Source organism: Bufo gargarizans, chromosome 4 (genome assembly GCF_014858855.1).
Source record: "Bufo gargarizans isolate SCDJY-AF-19 chromosome 4, ASM1485885v1, whole genome shotgun sequence".
Lineage (NCBI taxonomy): Eukaryota > Metazoa > Chordata > Amphibia > Anura > Bufonidae > Bufo > Bufo gargarizans.
The window spans coordinates 318,322,193-318,344,060 of NC_058083.1; the positions used below are offsets into that span (position 1 = coordinate 318,322,193).

General features: G+C 44.2%; 1 protein-coding gene across 1 annotated transcript in view; it reads right to left on the reverse strand.

Annotated features, from left to right (window-relative positions):
* Positions 1 to 21,868, reverse strand: part of LOC122936134 (pantetheinase-like) — a 97,469-nt gene that overhangs the window by 13,558 nt on the left and 62,043 nt on the right. Inside the window, exons 5-6 of the mRNA XM_044292167.1 lie at positions 15,457 to 15,748; positions 397 to 767 (exon numbers count right to left, since the gene is read on the reverse strand). Of these exons, the coding sequence (XP_044148102.1) occupies positions 397 to 767; positions 15,457 to 15,748 (663 nt within the window). The remainder of the gene's footprint in view (positions 1 to 396; positions 768 to 15,456; positions 15,749 to 21,868) is intronic.

Consider the following 21,868-nt stretch of genomic DNA (forward strand, 5'->3'; position numbering starts at 1 on the left):
CAGAAAGCAACACAAATCTATGCCTACTCATAGGCGTATATTTCATTTTCTGGTTTAGAGACAGCCAAAAGTTGTGCTCCTTTTAATAAATATGGTGCATTATATTTATTTCTGTTTAAGAGGTCAGTCTAAATAAACCTCCTCCTATTCCTGTGTAAAGTACTTGGAGCTCTGCATCAGAAAAAGCATATCCCACTGCAATAAAGATATAGAATTTAATCAGCATTGGATTTTGGGCCTAATAATGGTAGTGTTGTTTATATCATATCTCTGTGTGTTATTCTTCAGTCATATTGAAAACTATGTTAAAACTCTGCTAGATGTAGCTTGAATTGCCTGCACATTTTATCTACTATGTATTACCTTGCTTTAAGTATAATTTCAAGGAATAAATACCTGTAGATAGTATTCTCCTTCAACTATGTGAAGACCATCGAAAACACCAAATACGTACATCTCCTCACTGTGCTTCTCAGCCATTGTATAATTTATGTGGCAACAAAGGTCATTTTGACAAATGGAATACTCTCCATGTAGCTCCTTAAGTTCAGTAAAAGTATAATTATCAGCAAAAAGGAGCCCATTAAAAACATTGCTACCAGAAGGAGAGTTTTTAATCTGGGAGGCATGGAGGTTCCATGTGATAGGATAGTATGTTGAAGAATTCCGAGGATGAGAATTAAGTTCTGAGATCAGGAGGTGTCCTGACTCATTTTTCATGTTGTAATAATATGGCACAACTTTATCTGGGGAAAAAATTCCACTGCCTATGAATAGAAAAAGAGTAGAAAAATGGAATATTAATTTTTACAATAATACATTTTTTAAATGATATATTATTAATAACAGGTGAGAAGTTACAGGTTATGTATATATGTTTAATATTATTCTTATAGCTATCTATAACTTTCACTTCTTCAATCTTCAGCAGCTTCTTAAAATGGTTATCCAGGGTTACAAAAACATGACTGCTCCACAGCTCCATACCTGTCTCCAGGTTGTGTTTGGTATTTAAGCTCAATAGGCAACACCCTTCACTTCATTGAAGCTAATCTTCAATATTAAACATAACCTATTGTAAGGGGTTACACTCTCAGGTAGGGCGGCGATGACAGATTCTCTTGCAGACCACAGGGTTAAAGTCCAAATGTTGCTTTATTTATAACACTCCGGCAATACATGCACCCCAGTTATAATTCACTGGGTAAGGTGAAGGTCCAGCACACAAAACGTAAACCAAACCAAAATAAACACCTACCCGTCTGGGCTCTGGCCTATACAGTGAAGTTCCCAACTCACCTATTGAACACAGGACACACAGAGAATTCGGCTTCTCTAACCAACGGGGCAGCCATTTCCCAGACTTTCTCCAGGCATTACTCTACTCAGACTGACAGGATTGGAGAATGCCGTCTTTTCTTTAGCATCATCTGATAATGGTATCTGCCAATACCCTTTTGTAAGGTCCAGGGTCGTGATATACCTTGCTTTCCCAAGCCTCTCAATTAGTTCATCTACTCTGGGCATGGGGTATGCATTACATTTTGAGACCTCATTTAGCTTTCGGAAATCATCCCATTAGGCTTTCGGTATTAAGACAATGACCACTTGACCACTCACTGGTAGATTCCTCAATGACCCCTAACTGAAGTATGCCCCTGACCTCAGAGGATACCGCTTTTCTGCGTGCTTCTGGTATCCTGTAGGGCTTTAGATTCACCTTACTGTGGGGCTCAGTTTTCACGGAATGTTTTATCAGGTGGGTACGGCCTGGTAGGTCAGAAAAAACTTTTTCTGTAGAAACCCCCTTACTTCTCGTTTCTGGGGTACGGACAGTGCCTCACAAATTTTTACCGTAGGAATTGGTGGTGACACCTCCTTAATCATAGTCTGTGCGGCTACCAATGACTCCCGATCTTTCCACGGCTTGATCAGAATTACGTGGTTATATGCGAGATCTAGTACCATACGTGTATAGTGTTTTGGCACCAGAAGCTGCTCCACAATTTAATTGTTGCATTTATTAACTCGATGCAGCAGGTTTCCATTCATGGCAAAATGCTGAAATTTTTGGTCAGCTTCTGGTACCTGTGGTACACCATCTATCACAGTAACATTTCTGTGAGCACTCATGAGAGTGGGGTCTCTCAATTGCTCTGTACCAAAGTTATCCCGAGACACCTTAGTACAACACATTTTCCCCAGTTCGGGAAGATTCATCTTCGCCAGCTAACACCTGCAATGGAAAAGTGTCATTATCAGGTACGTCACATAACCCCGTGTTTTCATCAGACATTTCAGTTAACATGACATCTTCATTTTGCACCTTATCAGCACCATTGTTTTCAATGGTCTCTTTCTTTAAACCATTGGATTCAATGAACCCCTCATAGCAATGAATATTTAAAGGAGACGGCACAGATTCTGCAGGAATGTTTCTCTTCTCCCACAACTTCCAAAACAAGGGGAAGTCCCGGCCCAATATCATATCATGCATAAAGTCTTTTTGCGACCCGACTTCATAGGATACAGTCCCAGACGGAGTCTCAAGCTTAACGCAAGCCACCGGATATGATTTTGCATCCCCATGGATGCACAGCACATTTACTCTTTTTTCCGGCACATAATTCCCAGCCACCAAGCTGGCATGCACTAAGGTGATCAGACTACCAGAGTCCAACAGAGCCCTGACTGAGCAGTCATTTATTACCAGGGAATACATGTGCGGCTCAGTCTCTAGTCCTGGTGAGACCGCACACAATGGCTCTGCATACAGCGACTGTCTCTGGCTACCTGCACACTCCATGGGCTCTGAGGTCAGAGGGCAATAGGCAGCATCGTGTCCACACTCACGGCACCTCCAGCACTGGGGCGCCCCGGGTCTCCTAGGTGAGAAGACGGGGTCCGGACTGTCCAGGAGACTCAGCCTTAGGCCCACGCCCAACCTCTAGAGCAGTGATGGCGAACCTTTTACAGACCGAGTGCCCAAACAGCAACATAAACCCACTTATTTATCGCAAAGTGCCAACATAGCAATTTACCTTGAATACTACAGTCCAATATAGTATATCTTCCATGTACTGTAACATTTATCTACAACATCCTGCCTATATTCAGTGCACTGCCTGTGCTGTTCAAGGTGCGCCCTGCGCTGATGAGTGACAGGAAAGTCTAAGGCATATTGGTACACCATAGACTTTTTCCAGGGTGTGGGTGCCCACAGAGAGGGCTCTGAGTGCCGCCTCTAGCACCCGTGCCATAGGTTTGCCATCACTGCTCTAGAGCCTTATTCCCTCTTGCACCCTTCCACACACACCCAACAGCTGGAACTCTTACCCACAGATAACACAGGTCGGGTACTCCGAGGAGGTGTTGGTGTGGTAGGGATATCACGGAGGAAGTCCTCAGTCGCCAGGAACCTTTCCACCACCTTTACGCGCTGATCTGCAGTTTTAGGGTCTCCATGTCCGAACCACCGTTGCAGCTCCGCCGGGAGGGCTCTGAAGTCATCCGCTACTACTTTCTCCACATTCTGGTCTGGTGTAGAACACTCAGGTTCCAGCCACTTCCGTGCAAGATAGAGGAGGTCAAACATCGGAGATCAGGCAGGCTTGTCCATGCTGTAGCTCCACATGTGGACCCGCCGGGCACGAACCGCTAGTGTAATGCCCAAATGAGCCAGGATCTCAATTTTTTATTTGACATAGTCCCGGACATCCTGCTCCCTGAGGTCATAGTAGGGCTTTTGTGGTTCGCCGGACAAAAAGGGTGCAAGGACCTCTGCCCACTCTGCTATTGGCAGCCTTTCTCTTTCCGCCACCCTCTCAAATACGGTCAGGTAGGCCTTGATATGATCAAGTGTCAGTTTTTTGAAAGGTCCGCTGCACAGCCCTCCTCACATTCAAAGTCTCTGCGGGACTTACCCCCACTTGTGGGGCTGGAGTTACAGCAGCAATATGCTCTATCAGAAAATGATTTGTTTCCTGTTGCAGAGCCTGGGCATCCGCCTGAGCCTGCTGTTGGGCATATAAGGCCTCTTCATGCCTCTTCTGTTGCTGTGCCATGGACTGTTCATGGCTTATGTTAGCCTGCACCAGCTGCTTTATCACTTCATCAATTGTTTTCGAGGGCCTTTGTAGCGCTGCAGCAGCTTTCACCCAGGACATTAACCACCTCAGCTCCCCTAGCTTAAACCCCCTTAATGACCAGACCACTTTTTACAATTCTGCACTACACTACTTTCACGGTTTATTGCTCGGTCATACAACTTACCACCCAAATGAATTTTACCTCCTTTTCTTCTCACTAATAGAGCTTTCATTTGGTGGTATTTCATTGCTGCTGACATTTAACTTTTTTTGTTATTAATCGAAATTTACCGATTTTTTTTGCAAAAAAATTCAATTTTTCACTTTCAAATAAAACTACATTTCTATATAAATTTTTCTCTAAATTTATTTTTCTACATGTCTTTGATTAAAAAAAAGCAATAAGTGTATATTTATTGGTTTGCGCAAAAGTTATAGCGTTTACAAACTTTGGTACAAAAATGTGAATCTCCGCATTTTGAAGCAGCTCTGACTTTCTGAGCACCTGTCATGTTTCCTGAGGTTCTACAATGCCCAGACAGTAGAAACACCCCACAAATGACCCCATTTTGGAAAGTAGACACCCAAAGGTATTCGCTGATGGGCATAGTGAGTTCATAGAAGTTTTTATTTTTTGTCACAAGTTAGCGAAAAATGATGGTTTCTTTTGTTTTGTTTTTTCTTACAAAGTCTCTTATTCCACTAACTTGTGACAAAAAATAAAAACTTCCATGAACTCACTATGCCCATCACGAAATACCTTGGGGTGTCTTCTTTCCAAAATGGGGTCACTTGTGGGGTAGTTATACTACCTTGGCATTTTAGGGGCCCTAATGCGTGATGTGGTATGTGGTATTACATGTGGTATTGTCGTACTCAGAAGAAGTAGGGCAATGTGTTTTGGGGTGTATTTTTACATATACCCATGCTGGGTGAGAGAAATATCTCTCTAAAAGTCAACTTTTCTCATTTTTTTATACAAAGTTGTCATTTTAGAGAGATATTTCTCTCACCCAGCATGGGTATATGTAAAAAGACACCCCAAAACACATTGTTCAACTTCTCCCGAGTACGGCGATACCACATGTGTGACACTTTTTTGCATTCTCGGTGGGCAAAGGGGCTCAAATTCTAAAGAGCACCTTTAGGATTTCACGGGGCATTTTTTACACATCTTGATTTCAAACTACTTCTCACGCATTAGGGCCCCTAAAATGCCAGAGCAGTATAAATACCCCACAAGTGACCCGATTTTGGAAAGAAGACACCCTAAGGTATTCGCTGATGGGCATAGTGAGTTCATAGACGTTTTTATTTTTTGTCACAAGTTAGCGGAAAATGATGATTTTTTTTTTTTCTTACAAAGTCTCATATTCCACTAACTTGTGACAAAAAATAAAAACTTCCATGAACTCATTATGCCCATCACAATATACCATGGGGTGTCTTCTTTACAAAATGGGGTCACTTGTGGGGTAGTTATACTGCCCTGGCATTTTAGGGGCCCTAATGCCTGAGAAGTAGTTTGAAATCCAAATGTGTAAAAAATGCCCTGTGAACTCCAAAAAGTGCTCTTTAGAATTTGAGCCCCTTTGCCCACCTAGGCTGCAAAAATGTGTCACACGTGGTATTTCCGTACTCAGAAGAAGTAGGGCAATGTGTTTTGGGGTGTATTTTTACATATACCCATGCTGGGTGAGAAAAAATCTCTCTCTAAAAGTCAACTTTGCCCATTTTTTTTATACAAAGTTGTCATTTTAGAGAGATATTTCTCTCACCCAGCATGGGTATATGTAAAAAGACACCCCAAAACACGTTGCCCAACTTCTCCTGAGTACGGCGATACCACATGTGTGACACTTCTTTGCAGCCTAGGTGCGCAAAGGGGCACAAATTCCTTTTAGGAGGGCATTTTTAGACATTTGGATTCCAGACTTCTTCTCACGCTTTAGGGCCCCTAAAATGCCAGGGCAGTATAAATACCCCACATGTGACCCCATTTTGGAAAGAAGACACCCCAGGGTATTTCGTGATGGGCATAGTGAGTTCATGGAAGTTTTTTTTTGTCACAAGTTAGTTGAATATGAGACTTTGTAAGAAAAAAACAAAACAAAAAAAAAACACATAATTTTCTGCTAACTTGTGACAAAAAATAAAAACTTCTATGAACTCAGCGAATACCTTAGGGTGTCTTCTTTCCAAAATGGGGTCATTTGTGGGGTGTTTGTACTGCCCTGGCATTTGAGGGTCTCCGCAATCATTACATGTATGGCCAGCATTTGGAGTTTCTGCTATTCTCCTTATATTGAGCATACGGGTAATGAGATTCTTTTTTTCCCGTTCAGCCTCTAGGCTGAAAGAAAAAATGAACGGCACAGATTTCTTCATTTGCATCGATCAATGTGAATGAAAAAATCTCTGCCAAAAAAAAGGAGGGGAAAGGCGTCTGCCAGGACATAGGAGCTCCGCCCAATATCCATACCCACTCAGCTCGTATGCCCTGGCAAACCCGATTTCTTCATTCACATCAATCAATGTGGATGAAAAAATCATTGCCGGTTTTTTTTTTTGTTTTGTTTTTTATATACAAAGTGTTTGCCAAAGCATATGAACACCACCGCCCCCTCAGCTCATAAGCCTCGGCAAACGTATCTTTTATACTGCAGAGGAGAAATCTCGTCTTGCAGCGCCACATACACCGACTTTTGTGTAATCTGACAGCAGCGCAATGCTTCTGTCAGAATGCACATCAGTGCTGCAGCTGGTTCATCGGTTGGTCCACCTAGAAGGTAAAAAAAAAAAAAAAAACTCTCCTTCCCCATGGGACAATGTGCAAAGCGCAAATCGCCCAGAGATGTGGCGAAGTACATTATGTACTTTGTCCCAGGTGAAAGGAGAGGTTTGCAGCAGCTCTGTGTGAAAGGGCCCTAAGAGCCCTGTGTGCCTGTCCTGTGAGATGCAATCCCTATGCTAACAGTGTACCTGTGAGTGGTACTTGCAGAAACACTACCCTAAGCATAGGGCAGGGTGGTCAGGGCAGTCAGGACAGAAATAGCGGGTGTCACGCCTTATTTCACTCCTGCTACAGACACAACATCTTTTTCGGGGTGGCGGTCAGTTTGAGGTACCAGAAACGACATTGGGGAAATGTCGCTCATGTAGACGGCTCACTACACTGGTGGATGGGGCCTCTTCCTGAAATTTGAGGAAGGATCTTGTTCTTCCAGCCTTACTGTAGAGAACAAAACTATTGTACATCGTCAAATGAATTAAATATACAGACACCTTCTTATACCAGCGTCTGGTGCGGCGGGACACTAAATAAGGAGCCAACATCTGGTCATTGAAGTCCACCCCTCCCATGAGCAAATTATAGTCGTGGACCGAGAGGGGCTTTTCAATGACACTGGTTGCTCGTTCAATTTGTATTGTCGTGTCTGCGTGAATAGAGGAGAGCATGTTAACGTCACACTTGTCTCTCCATTTCACCGCGAGCAGTTCTTCGTTACACAAGGTAGCCCTCTCCCCCCTTGCAAGACGGCTGGTAACTAGCCGTTGGGGGAAGCCCCGACGACTAGGTCGCGCGGTGCCACAGCAGCCAATCTGTTCTAGGAACAAATGCCTGAAGAGGGGCACACTTGTGTAGAAATTGTCCACATAAAGATGGTACCCTCATAGACACGAAATTTGTGCGTATAGCTTGTGGCCCTTTCACAGAGCTTATACAATTTGACCCCATACTGGGCGCGCTTGCTTGGGATGTATTGTTATTGTTAGCTAAGGCGCACGGTAAAATGTATAAGGGACTCGTCTATGCAGATGTTTTGCTCAGGGGTATACAAATCTGCAAATTTGGTGTTAAAGTGGTCTATGAGGGGCCGAATTTTGTGGAGCCGGCCAAAAGCTGGGTGGCCTCTGGGACGAGAGGTGCTGTTGTCACTAAAGTGCAGGAAATGCAGGATGGTCTCAAATCGTGTCCTGTACATGGCAGCAGAGAACATGGGCATGTGATGAATTGGGTTCGTGGACCAATATGACCGCAATTCATGCTTTTTTGTTAGGCCCATGTTGAGGAGAAGGCCCAGAAAAGTTTTAATTTCGGAAATTTGGACGGGTTTCCACCGGAAAGACTGGGCATAAAAGCTTCCCTGGTTGGCGGCTATAAATTGAGTGGCAAACCGATTTGTTTCTGCCACGACTAAGTCCAAGAGCTCTGCAGTCAAGAACAGCTTAAAAAACCCCAGTGCCAAACCGATCTGAGCTGTCTCAACCCGAACTCCAGACTGGGCGGTGAAAGGGGGAACTACTGGTGTGGCTGAAGTTGGGGGCTGCCAATCAGGGTTTGCCAGCACCTCAGGGACTCTACAGGCCTGTCTGTACAGTGGCTGCGACGGGGGAACTACTGCACGTGCCACTGTACCAGCTTCAATTGCCCTTCTGGTGCTCGCCACTTCACCACGTTGTACGGCAGTGCTGGTACTAGGTCCAGGATGGGCTGCGCTGCTGGTGTATGCCTCACCACGTAATTCGACAGCTCCAGCCCCACTCTGCTGCCCTTGAAGCGGATCCTGCGCAACCTGTGGTGTAGCAACACGGGACCGGGTATGCCTGGTGGTATCAGGGACCTCAACCTCCTCATCCGAACTTTGGGTCAGACTGCCACTGCTTTCTACAGGTTCATATTCTGACCCGCTGTATTCGTCAGTGTGGCAAAACCAACCTCGCCACTGGGTTTTGGAGAGGGCTGTTTAAAAGCCTCTTGCCTCAGGATTATGGCCCATAGTAACTTTAAAGGAGAAGACAGACCGGCCGCACAGCTTAAATCTGTCTGTGGAATTGTATTTTATGTTATTATGCGTTCGGTTAAATTGTATGTTATGTGAGGGTACCCAGATAGCTAATATTGTTGTATTCGTGTATTCTGAGTGCCATTCACCTAATGATATGCACTCAGACTTGAGCTATCTGGGGATATGTTAAATGTCTGTGTGTGCTGTGGGGGTGTGACATTGTGTGTTTAAATGGTGATGTTTGTCCTGTTGTCTCCACATGTGTATTGGTGATCTCCCTTTGTCCTGAGAGATAATTGGATTGCCTTCGGTTGTCTCTGGGACAGAGAGGAGGAAACCATGATGCATTGTGGGGATGTGTTGTATCTGTTCTGTGTCGCAGTCTCCCTTCTGGTCCTCTAGGGGGCGGGAACGATTGGTTGCTGTACTTGCATTGTGTGTTGTAAGATATTGATTGGTTGGATTTCAAAACCCTGTGGGCAGTACTATGTTTGTTTTTTATGAATAAAAGGGGCTGTACCTGAAGTACAGTCAGACCACTGCTGACCCTCAAGACGGAGCCTTGTCTCGTTATTGGGGGTATTCCCTGTATGCTGTTGGAGACTGATTGCCAGGAGTGTAAGCTGACTGTACGCTTTTCCTGTTCGTCTGCTGACAGCTATTTGCGAGGTTCCAGTTTGGAGTGCTATTTTGTATCCAGTTCGGGAGGTTGGTGTTCTGCAGTAGCTGTGCCTGTCTCTCAGAAAGGGGCATATCGCCTAAACGGATCTTAACCCCTTGTCTGCTGAAACGGTCCGTTACAGTCAGATGAGGGTTATCATTCCTCATCCGACTGGGTCAGAAGCCTGTAGGCCTCTTCAGAAGAATACTCCTTATTTGCCATTTGGTCAGCTAAATTTAGGGGGTATTCCCTGAGACTACCCAAGAAAAAAAGTAAGCCTGTCTTACAAATGGGAATCTAGCGAAGTACCGGAAACAGCTGCGATTGATAAAAAATATCAAAGCTGATTTTTTTTATCGCCGCAGCGCTTGTAAAGTGATTGTGCGGTGATAAAAAAAAAAAAAATTTTTGTCACTGCGGCGGGGCGGGCGTGGGTGAACGCACGTGTGGGCGACCGATCAGGCCTGATCGGGCAAACACTGCGTTTTGGGTGGGGGTGACAATAATACTTTTTTAGATCTGACTGTGATTAGTTCTGATCACTTACAGATACTATAAAAGTACCAATGCTGATTAGCGATACGCTAATCAGCGATTCAGTGACTGCGGTGCGGTGGGCTGGGCGCTAACTGACGCTAAACTATCCCAAAACCTAACAGTCAATACTAGTGGGAAAAAAAGTGACAGTTTACACTGATCACTTTTTTCCCTTTCACTAGTGATTGACAGGGGTGATTAAGGGATGATCTAGGGGTTAATTGGGGTGATGGGGGGTCATCTGGGGCTAAGTGTGTGGTGTATGTGTACTTATGTGTACTTATAGTGATCTGTGCTCCTCTGCTGGGACCAACCGACGAAAAGGACCAGCAGAGAAGCACAGAAGCCATTTAACACATTATATTTACAAATATAATGTGTTAACTGGCTTGTGATAGGTTTTTTTGAAAATCGCCAGCCTGCCAGCGATGATCATTGGCTGGCAGGCTGGTGACAAAATAGTCCTCTAACTTTTGCCGGCCCGCAATGACGCACGGATGCGTCCAGGAGGAATGAATCGACCGCCTCCGGAACACGATCCTGCGTTAGGCGGTCTGGAGGCGGTTAAATTATTAACTGTCACGCCGTTGCCCTTAGCAACCTGTGATTGCCCGCATCCTCCACCAATTGTAAGGGGTTACACTCTCAGGTAGGGGGGTGATGACAGATTTTCTTGCAGACCACAGGGTTAAAGTCCAAATGTTGCTTTATTTATAACACTCCGGCAATACTGGCAACCCCAGTTATAATTCACTGGGTAAGGTGAATGTTCAGCACCACAAAACATAAACCAAAATAAACACCCGCCCATCTGGGCTCTGGCTAATAAGGTGAAGTACCTAACTCACCTATTGAACACAGGTCATACAGAGAATTCGGCTTCTCTAGCCAGCAGGGCAGCCAGTTTCCCAGACTTTCTCCAGGCATTACTCTCCTCAGACTAACAGCCAGTCCAGGCTTTATTTCCCCCTTGACGGTCCCAGCTGGCTTCAGCTGGGGATCCCTCAGGCTAGGCGAAAACCTGTCCCGGAATGGGGTGGACTGGGGAGGTCCCTCTACCAATCCTACCTTCTCCCAGTCCAATAAAATCCAGCCCATAAACTTAACAAAACTGTCTCAGCAACCGAAACATTGCCGAGACCATTTTAACCTTCTGGGTTTTATTTACCCACCCAGTTGAGGAAGCTGGGTGGGATATACACCCCTTCCAGGATTCTACCATACACTTTTCTGTTCACCTTGCCACACTATGCACAATTTGGTTTCCAGAGGAAAGCAGGAAGAGATTTGATTTCTGCATTTAATATCTGGTTTTCTCAAGTGGTTCCACACATGCTCCTGTAAAAACTAGGCCTTGCTCAGTGAAAAAGCCAAACTGCTTAGCTCCGGAGACACGCACACACACATCAAATGACCCCAGGGAAAGCTTCTCTTTAAGCCCACATTACGCCTTCCTTCAGCTTCTCATCCACTTTTAAGTTGGCAAGCTGCTTGAGCCTCCAGAATACCATCATTATTCTCATTGACTAAGCCTTTAACAGCGAAGTAGATAGGCCACATGCCTGTCCCAAAGGTCAACAGTAGTTCTTCTTGGTACTGAACACAGACCATCCGCACTCTTCCTATTGGCACCAAACATTGAATAGCAGAAATGTAAATAAATGTACAAAGCAGGAACAAGCCACTTGACCACTGGTTTTTGGCTCACATCTCCCTGGTCATCCACCTGTGTCAAATTGAATTTTCTGAATTTCAGTCTCCAGCTTGCTGATCCTTGTTTTTCTCCTCACATCCAACATATAACTGAAGAATCCTGCCTCTTACCCCTTCTGTTTTTTCTCTTCCATCTCCATTACTCTTCAAGCGTTTTCCCTGCAGCTGCTTCTCTACCTTTAGTGGCACATTTGATGGTCCAGGAGCAGCTCCACAGCATCCCTCTGACACCTCAATCTATGATGTCTTTATCCTGCCAAATTTGTTGAGGGTAACCTGGGGATTTCTCATATAGTTTCCCATCTGCTTCTGTGAAAGCCAAGCCTAGTTCAATGAAACAGTGAATCACGCAATAGGGAGATGCACCCAGAAACACCAAGAGGAGCATTTACTAAAGTTTTTACACCTCTATTATAGCGAAACATTTGCACCATAATTTGCGACTTTTTGAGCTTCTCGCTATAGAAAAATGGAGAGAAAACTGCTGGAGCTTGGTGGGAGGGGGCAGGGATTTTCATGGTACTTCAGATATACTAGAACTTACTCCAAAGCTGGTGCAAGTTTTAGCCGAAGACTTCACCGCCCCAGTTGGCAAAGTCTTCAGTTTCTGGTTCATGGATTAACAGAGATGTGACTAATTTATTAGGAGGCACCTGCCTCCTAATAAATTAGGCGCATCTCACTCCAAAGTAAAGAGACCAAGACTGGCATATGGGAACACCAGTCTTGATAAATGTCCCTCCATACGTCCTAATGGACAGGCCCTGTGTCATGTTACCCAGCATCTACTCCACTTCCAACTCTTCAGTGGAAATCCATTCTAGCCTCTGTTCCCAATGACTAAGTCTTCACTGGCTTCCAGATCACCGCTAAGTCCCAGGTGAATAGACCACATACCTAACTGCAACAGCAGTTCCTCAGTTCCACTATATGCAAACCTTCTGTACTTTTCCTATTGGTTCAAATGTTCCACTTTTATCTCTTCCTTGCTATTCCTCCCAACAGAATGGATCAGAGTCACAATACTGTACATATATCCATATCAGCATCAGGATCTTCTTGAGCTGGTGTCAATACCTGTACCTTCCTTTTAACTGATAGTACAGAAGAGTATCATTTCCACACCAACATATAATAGAAGCTTTGCAGTGTAAATACAGTCAGGTCCATAAATATTGGGACATCTACAGAATTCTAACAGTTTTGGCTCTATACACCACCACAATGGATTTGAAATAAAACAAACAAGATGTGCTTTAACTGCAGACTGTCAGCTTTAATTTGAGTGTATTTACATCCAAATCAGGTGAACGGTGTAGGAATTACAACAGTTTGCATATGTGCCTCCCACTTGTTAAGGAACCAAAAGTAATGGGACATAATAATCATAAATCAAACTTTCACTTTTTAATACTTGGTTGCAAATCCCATGCAGTCAATTACAGCCTGAAATCTGGAACGCATAGACATCACCAGACGCTGGGTTTCATCCCTGGTGATGCTCTGCCAGGCCTCTACTGCAACTGTCTTCAGTTCCTGTTTGTTCTTGGGGCATTTTCCATTCAGTTTTGTCTTCAGCAAGTGAAATGCATGCTCAATCGGATTCAGGTCTGGTGATTGACTTGGCCATTGCATAACATTCCACTTCTTTCCCTTAAAAAACTCTTTGGTTGCTTTTGCAGTATGCTTTAAGTCATTAAAACAAACAAGTGGAAATAATGTATCAAAATATCAATTTATTATAAAATATATAGTATGGGGAAAAGACAGGGTGGTATACAGTATACAGAAAAGCAACTGATGAAGCCGCTGAGGTGAAACGCGCGTCGAGGTCTCGCGCTTAGGGTCCGACATCCTTCCAGTCACCATGTCTTCAGGTACGTCCTGTGTTTAGCCTAGCTCGGCATCCCCCCGGCACTTCCATTACATCCATAGTGGGTCCTAGATTCCTCAGGCCTACCACTGTGATCATTATTTTTTTAGGATATCGATAGATCCTTTTATCATCATTAATTATGCCGCATATGTTTTATGGGATGTGAGAGATAGCCCATGGACACCATGGTATGATATCCTGCAATTGACAGCATACACCCCTTTGTGGTGGATATTTTTATGCTATGCAGTATCAGTTGTCCCTGTGCTTTTATCCCTCGTTCCTCGAGTGCTACACTATCCTGTGTCTGATTGATACATAGGTTAATAGGTGTATGTTAGGGTGTCTTTGACCCTTTGCTTTTCTGTATACTGTATACCATCCTGTCTTTTCCCCATACTATATAATTTTATAATAAATTGATATTTTGATACATTATTTCCACTTTTTTGTTTTAGTCTATTTTGGATATCGTACAGGTGGAAATCATAGCTGTCTAGTCTGACAGAGATTTTTTTTGTAGGTTAATTAGTGCTTTACGTCATTGTCCATCTGCACTGTGAAGCGCCGTCCAATGAGTTATGAAGCATTTGGCTGAATATGAGCAGATAATATTGCCGAAAACACTTTAGAATTCATCCTGCTGCTTTTGTAAGCAGTCACATCATCAATAAATACAAGAGAACCAGTTCCATTGGCAGCCATACATGCCCACGCCATGACACTACCACCACCATGCTTCACTGATGAGGTGGTATGCTTAGGATCAGAAGCAGTTCCTTTCCTTCTTCATACTCTTCTCTTCCCATCACTCTGGTACAAGTTGATCTTGGTCTCATCTGTCCATAGGATGTTGTTCCAGAACTGTGAAGGCTTTGTTAGATGTCGTTTGGAAAACTCTAATCTGGCCTTCCTGTTTTTGAGGCTGACCAATGGTTTACATCTTGTGGTGAACCCACTTCTCTTGATTGTTGACTTTGACACACATACACCTACCTCCTGGAGAGTATTCTTGATCTGGCCAACTGTTGTGAAGGGTATTTTCTTCCAGGGAAAGAATTCTTCGGTCATCCACCACAGTTGTTTTCCGTGGTCTTCCAGGTCTTTTGGTTTTGCTGTGCTCACCGGTGCGTTCCTTCTTTTTAAGAATGCTCCAAACAGTTGTTTTGGCCACGCCTAATGTTTTTGCCATCTCTCTGATGGGTTTGTTTTGTTTTTTTAGCCTAATGATGGCTTGCTTCACAGATTGTGACAGCTCTTTGGATCTCATCTTGAGTTGACAGCAACAGATTCCAAATGCAAATAGCACACCTGAAATGAACTCTGGACCTTTTATCTGCTCATTGTAATTGGGATACTGAGGGAATAACACACACCCGGCCATGGAACAGCTGAGAAGCCAATTGTCCCATTACTTTTGGTCCCTTAACAAGTGGGAGGCACATATGCAAACTGTTGTAATTCCTACACCATTCACCTGATTTGGATGTACATACCCTCAAATTAAAGCTGACAGTCTGCAGTTAAAGCACATCTTGTTCGTTTCATTTCAAATCCATTGTGGTGGTGTATAGAGACACAAATGTTAGAACTGTGTCAATGTCCTAATATTTATGGACCTGACTGTATATATTTAATCCTTAATTGCTTTACCAAATAGATGCATGGGTGAATAACGGACACATTTCTTTTGCCATACAGAGGTGCCGTGGAAGTCTTCTTCATACGGTATATATTTAAAATAAATATATTCACTGGATTATATATGAAAAAGCTTGCATTTGGACTTACCTGTCATCCTTTGCTGTGTATTATGAGTGTTTGCAGAGAGCAAATTTACACCCATTCCCATGGCCCATGCCGAATGGAATTCTATAGCAGTTAGATGAGGTAGAAGGTTCATCCATGCAGTAGGGAAAAGAACAGTGTCCACATTGTGCTCTACTACCAACGCAGCAGCTGGATTGTAAAAAAGTATATCAAAGCAGATAAAAATTCCAAATTTTCCAAATGGGGTGTCAAAGGTCACAATCTCCTGCTCTTTCGGTTGATTAAACTGGACCTCTCCAAGAAACAGGTTATACTGCAAGATAAATGTAGGATTAGATGGACAATACGATATTGCACATGCACACATACAAAGTCATCACATCCTATTTTAACCCCATGATCTGCCTTAATTCCACAGGTGAACCTGTTGCTTCATACTAGAAACATATTAAATCCTCCAACTTTAAATTCATCTTGACCACATTTAGACCTGGCATAAATAATAACTGAGCCATGAATATGCTAGATTGGATATGCTAGAATGATGTAACACACTCATTGACAAAAAATAACACACCAAGGAAGAGTTGTTGGAATCGAATGAAAGTTTGTATGTGTGAATGTAATCTAGATATATGTAAGTGATTATAATATTAGAGTGAAAGGATAAGTTTATTGGGGAAAACTGCACAATTAAAAGGAGGCTCTAGCACCCTCTTAGGCCGCTTCTAGCCTGGATACAAGATGAGATATGGTTGGGCATGGAGACATAAAGGTTCTGTATGGTATTCTGATGCACATTTGCCCACAGATGTTGCAATTGGACATGTAAATCCTGCACACTCATAGGTTGCTGAAGCTGGTGCCCCAGCTGGTCCTATGGATGCAATAAATCTGATGACCAGACAGGCCAAGGAGGTGCTATAATCTAGAGGAGACATACCTGGGAAAGCCTTGCTTTGTGTGGGCAAGCATTATCCTACTGAAAAATGCTAGTTAAAAGCCCTGCCATGAAAGGCAACACATGTGGACACAGGATGTCCGCAACATATCAGTGAACTGTTAGTGTCCCTCGTATAATTACTAGGTTGTGCCAGAGTGTCACTCGACAACAAAGGCAGGATTTAAGTGATAACCATGAGGCCTCCATACATGAACCTGACTGTCATTGCATCCCAAACAGAGCCTGGATTCATAGCAAAAGATAATATGGTTTCAGTCCATAGCACTCCAGGTTTCTAGTTCACCATGGCAAAAGAAGGAGACAGTGGCTGGCTGTCAAAGGCAAGACATGTAGTAAGCACCATGATACCAAATTTCCTTCTGAAAGTGCCTGGATATTGACTGGGCAGAGACAGGGGTGTGTAATGAAGGTTCCACCTGTGTCTGGATGGTGGACAATGGAACTGTGAGAGCTGCTTATGCTTGTTGGCAGATAAAACAATCCTCTCTAGTAGTGATTTGTATGGAACATCTGGAGCCTGTTCTCCATGTGTGCATGCCCTCATGTAACCAGTGCACCCAACATATTCTAACAGCTAAGTCAGAACGTTCTTGATGGTGGGCAATTTGTCAAAACAACCAAGATGCTTCCCTCAGTCCTCTATATACCTGCAGTATCGCCGCAGAACCGCACACAACTGCTGCACAATGCAAATAAACTATAATATACTTTCTAACATAGAAAGTATATTATAACATTGTACAAGGAAGGCAATCCATTAGAATATACATAAAGATAAAACGTAACCTTTAATAATGTAACTATGAGGGTACATTCACGGATCCGCAAAACATGGACACCGGCAATGTGCATTCCGCAATTTGCGGACCGCACATCGCCGGTACTATAATAGAAAATGCCTAATTTTGTCTGCAATTGCGGACAAGAATAGAACATGTTCTATTTTTTCGCCGAAATGGAAGCACGGATGCGGAAGTGTGGATCTGCAAATGCGGATGCGGACAGCACATTCCGGCCCCATTGAAAATGTATGGGTCTGCACCCGTTCCGCAAAATTGCGGAACGGATGCGGACCCGTGAATGTAAAAGATATCCCTCAAAATGAAAATAAATTAAATTATTTTAAAATTATAAGTTAAGCAAAAAGCATAGATGTGGTAGGCAATAACAAGTGCTCGGCGGCACTAAATCAGTTGGTTGGCGGCACCAAATCAGAAACCATATGCCCTACCACAATCCAGGGGGTTCCAGTGCACATCGATAAATCCCGGAGGGAAAGCAAAAAACATCCATCCCTGGGCTAAATGATGATGTGGTATTGAAGGACAGGGCAAAGAACTGTCCCTGATATTGCCCTACAGGGGGGTGCTATTCTGGCCATGATAGCCTAACCACAGAGCACCCGCCCTGATAAGAGCGACCCCCGTCCGGAACCTTACCCTATATAAAAATGGCCCTAGTAAGCCCCTAGCCCCTAGGCCCCTGACTTCCAGGTGATCACTATATAGATCTATGTGTTTTTGACTCATTATTAAAGAATATTATAAGTATATCGCACCCCTCTGTGTATCACACCTATCGATAGCACACCTATACCTTAAAAGGACTTTTGTAGCCCTATTAGCTAGCGTTTGGTGTCCCTAACAGCCTGTCCCTGCTCCACACAGCAACCTCTCCCTACACTGGCAAAACACTGAATGTAAAATGGCGGCCAGATCAGGTTTATTTATAAGGTAGGGGCAGTGGCGGATTACAATAGGGACGTTCGGGTCGGCAGCCCCGGGCCTGGGCCCAACGCTGACCCGAACGCCCACATACTGCGGCGGGGCACGGGAGCGCATAGCTCCCTGTCCCGTCGCCGATCACCGGCATTCACCGCATAGGCTTCAGGCCTTGTAGGCCTGAGGCCTATGCGGTAGTGAAATCCCGGCGAGCAAGCGCCTGGCCCTGGACATAGGTGAGTATTTATCTTTTCATTTTTTGTTCATTTTTTAATTTTTATTTCATGTGCCTACTTGGGGGGGGACACACAGGAGGACATATTAGGGAAGATAAATCAATTACATGGGGGGGGGGATGTGGGGGCTGTATGGGGCCAAATTATTATGGGAGGGAATACCATGTGGGGCAAATTACTAGATGGGGCAGTGTGGGGGCAAATTACTAGATGGGGCAGTGTGGGGGAAATTACTATATGGGGCAGTGTGGGGAAATTACTATATGGGGCAGTGTGGAGGCATTTCTATTGTGGGGGCAAATTGCTGTGTGGGGGCAAATTATTATGAGGGAATACTATGTGGGGGCAAATTACTAGATGGGGCAGTGTGGGGGCAAATTGCTATGTGGGGGCATGGTGGGGGCAAATTATTATGAGGGAATACTATGTGGGGGCAAATTACTAGATGGGGCAGTGTGGGGGCAAATTGCTGTGTGGGGGCAAATTATTATGAGGGAATACTATGTGGGGGCAAATTACTAGATGGGGCAGTGTGGGGGCAAATTGCTGTGTGGGGGCAAATTATTATGAGGGAATACTATGTGGGGGCAAATTACTAGATGGGGCAGTGTGGGGGCAAACGCTACGTGGGGGCAGTGTGGGGGCAAATTATTATGAGGGAATACTATGTGGGGGCAAATTACTAGATGGGGCAGTGTGGGGGCAAATTGCTATGTGGGGGCAGTGTGGGGGCAAATTATTATGAGGGAATACTATGTGGGGGCAAATTATTATGAGAGGGACTACTATGTGGGGGCAAATTTCTATATGGGGCAGTGTGGGGGAAACTATTGTGTGGGGGAAATTGCCATGTGGGGACAGTGTTGGGTAATTTCTATGTCGGGACAGTGTGGGGTAATTGCTATGGGAAAATTGCTATGTGGGGGCAGTGTGGGGAAATTGCTATGTGGGAACAGTGTGGGGAAATTGCTATGTGGGGGCAAATTACTATGTGGGGGCAGTGTGGTGGAAATTACTATGTGGGGCAGTGTGGTGGAAATTACTATGTGGGGGCAGTGTGGGGAAAATTACTGTGTGGGGGCAAACTACTATATGGGGGCAGTTTGGGGGAAATTACTGTGTGGGGCAAATTACTATGGGGGGATTACTATGTGGGGGCAGTGTCGTGGAAATTACTATATGGGGGTGTTGCTATTGGGGAGGCACTGTAGGGGCAATTCTATTATTTCTGGGGACACTATACAGGGAATATTGCCTGGAGCACAATAGAGGGTGGTATTATTACTGGGGGCACTCTAGGGGACATTATAACTGCTGTAGACACTATAGGAACATTTGGGGTAATTTATCAAACTGGTGTAATGCAGAACTGGCTTAGTTGCCCATAGCAGCCAATCTGATTCCACCTTTCATATTTGACAGCTCTTTTGGAAATTTAGTTCTACTTTACACCAGTTTGATAAATTACCCCAATTATATCTATCAGGGTCACTATTTTTTCAGCAGTATAGTTCCTGGGGCATTGGGGAGCACAACTGGCACAGTATTGGGGGTGGCAGGATGACACTGTGGGGACACCAGGATGAGGAGGTTGATGGAAAAATTTAGAAATCTAACGTGTCTGTGTTACAAACTGTAGAGACGAGATGCGGCTAAAAGAATTTGCCATGGTGGTCTGGGTCAAATGGAGGAGAAGAGGAAAGAGAAGATCTACATGACAGGAGATGTCACTGGATGTAACAGGTATGTGGTGCTGTATTCTCCTCCATGTCTTTTTTATTACAATTATATGTATTTTAAATTTGACGCCCAAATTCTTCAGTTTAGGACCCAATTTGGGGTATTTTTTTTTAGTCTGAAGATGTCATATGGCCTAAGAAGAAACTGTGGCACCCATGAAGCACCGCAGCCTCTTCATACAAAAAAAAAAAACTAAACTAAAATGGAGGGGGGGGGCCCAAGTTGGGTAGACAGCCCCAGGCTTATCATGCACTTAATCCGCCCCTGGGTAGGGGGTATGTCCATGTGCTGAAATGTCTAAATTGGCTGTCCTGTACCACTTGATGGATGTGTCATGGGTCAAAGTTCTTCACAATGTAAAAGAATATGGCGGGCGCGAATATCTCCATATGTTCGCATGTTCAGCGAATCGCGAACACGCAAAGGCCATCTCTAGGCCCGAGTATGCGACACACATCTCTGATGAGATGAGACCTCAAAACAATACATGCTCCCTGCTGAGGTGGGCTGGTGCATGATTAAATCATTCACAGCTTTACGCTGCTCATACAGATGTTCCAGCATATGCAAGGTGAAAAATTGCAGCTCAAGCTGTGTAATGGCATATCATTCTGTCAAGTCCAGGAGGGAGTCCTTTGCCAAATACTGTTTCAGCCACGGTACTTTTTCAAAAAGTGTTGCACCACTAAATTTATCATATGCACCATGAAGAGATCATATGTTATTTCCCCAAAATGCAGCACAGCAATGGTGTTGTTGACCCCCTTGTCCAGGTGGAGTTGGTGGGGAGACAGCCAGCAGGATGTTGTCTGTTTGAAGCACTTTAGCAACTGATCCGCTGTGTTACTAATCTTGCCTTATCTTGGCTAATCTTGCATAGGCTCATCAGCTCTAAAACAGCATGGCAACATTTCACTTTAGACATATAATAGAAAGGAGGGTGAGTGGAAGTAACACTCTGCCCTGCTTCTGTTGGGGATGGGAGAATTTCCACTGAGGACAACATGGAGGTGGTGGATAAGTACCTGCTATGGGAACCAGCCCAACACAAACATGGAGGTGTTGATAGGACCTGGCCTTGTTGGTGTGATGCACAGGTGCCACTGCTGCAAAGACATTGACCCAGTGGACCTTCAAAGACAGGTACTGTCCCTATCCAAAAAAGCTGCTCCAAGTGCCTACAGTGGCATACATCTTGCTACACAGTAACAATTGCAAGAAGCGACCTACATTCTCTGCCACGTAACAGTACAAGGCAGGGATGTTTTTTATTTTTTTTTAAATCATGGAGGCTAGGTATCTTCTAGCAAGGATGAGCGCATGCCATCAGTTCCCTAAAGGCAGCAAAATCTACTCAGTGGTATAGCAGCAACTGCACTGCAAGCAACTTGGGAGTTAAGCTTGCACACCATCAGATTACGGGGCATGTAGAGTTGTTTCATGGCCACACATTCTGTTAATAATGGCTGGCGATGGAGGAGAAGGAGGAGAGAAACAGTAACTGATGATGATGATGTCAAGGACACTATACTGCATGTGGATGCAGCCTGGCTGTCACAAAAGAGACAGAGAGAAGGAGGATAATCTTGTTCTGATTGCTGGTGGCCAGTTCTATTTTCTCACATCAGTAGAGCCATGGTGACTATATTTGTGCTTGAATGACCATTATTTTCAACCTGCAGATCTTGCACAAAGCAGTGCTTTTGTTTATTGTTACTGTGATTTTTTTTTTGCCATACGTGAGATACTAATGCAGAGCCAAGCTGGGTTTA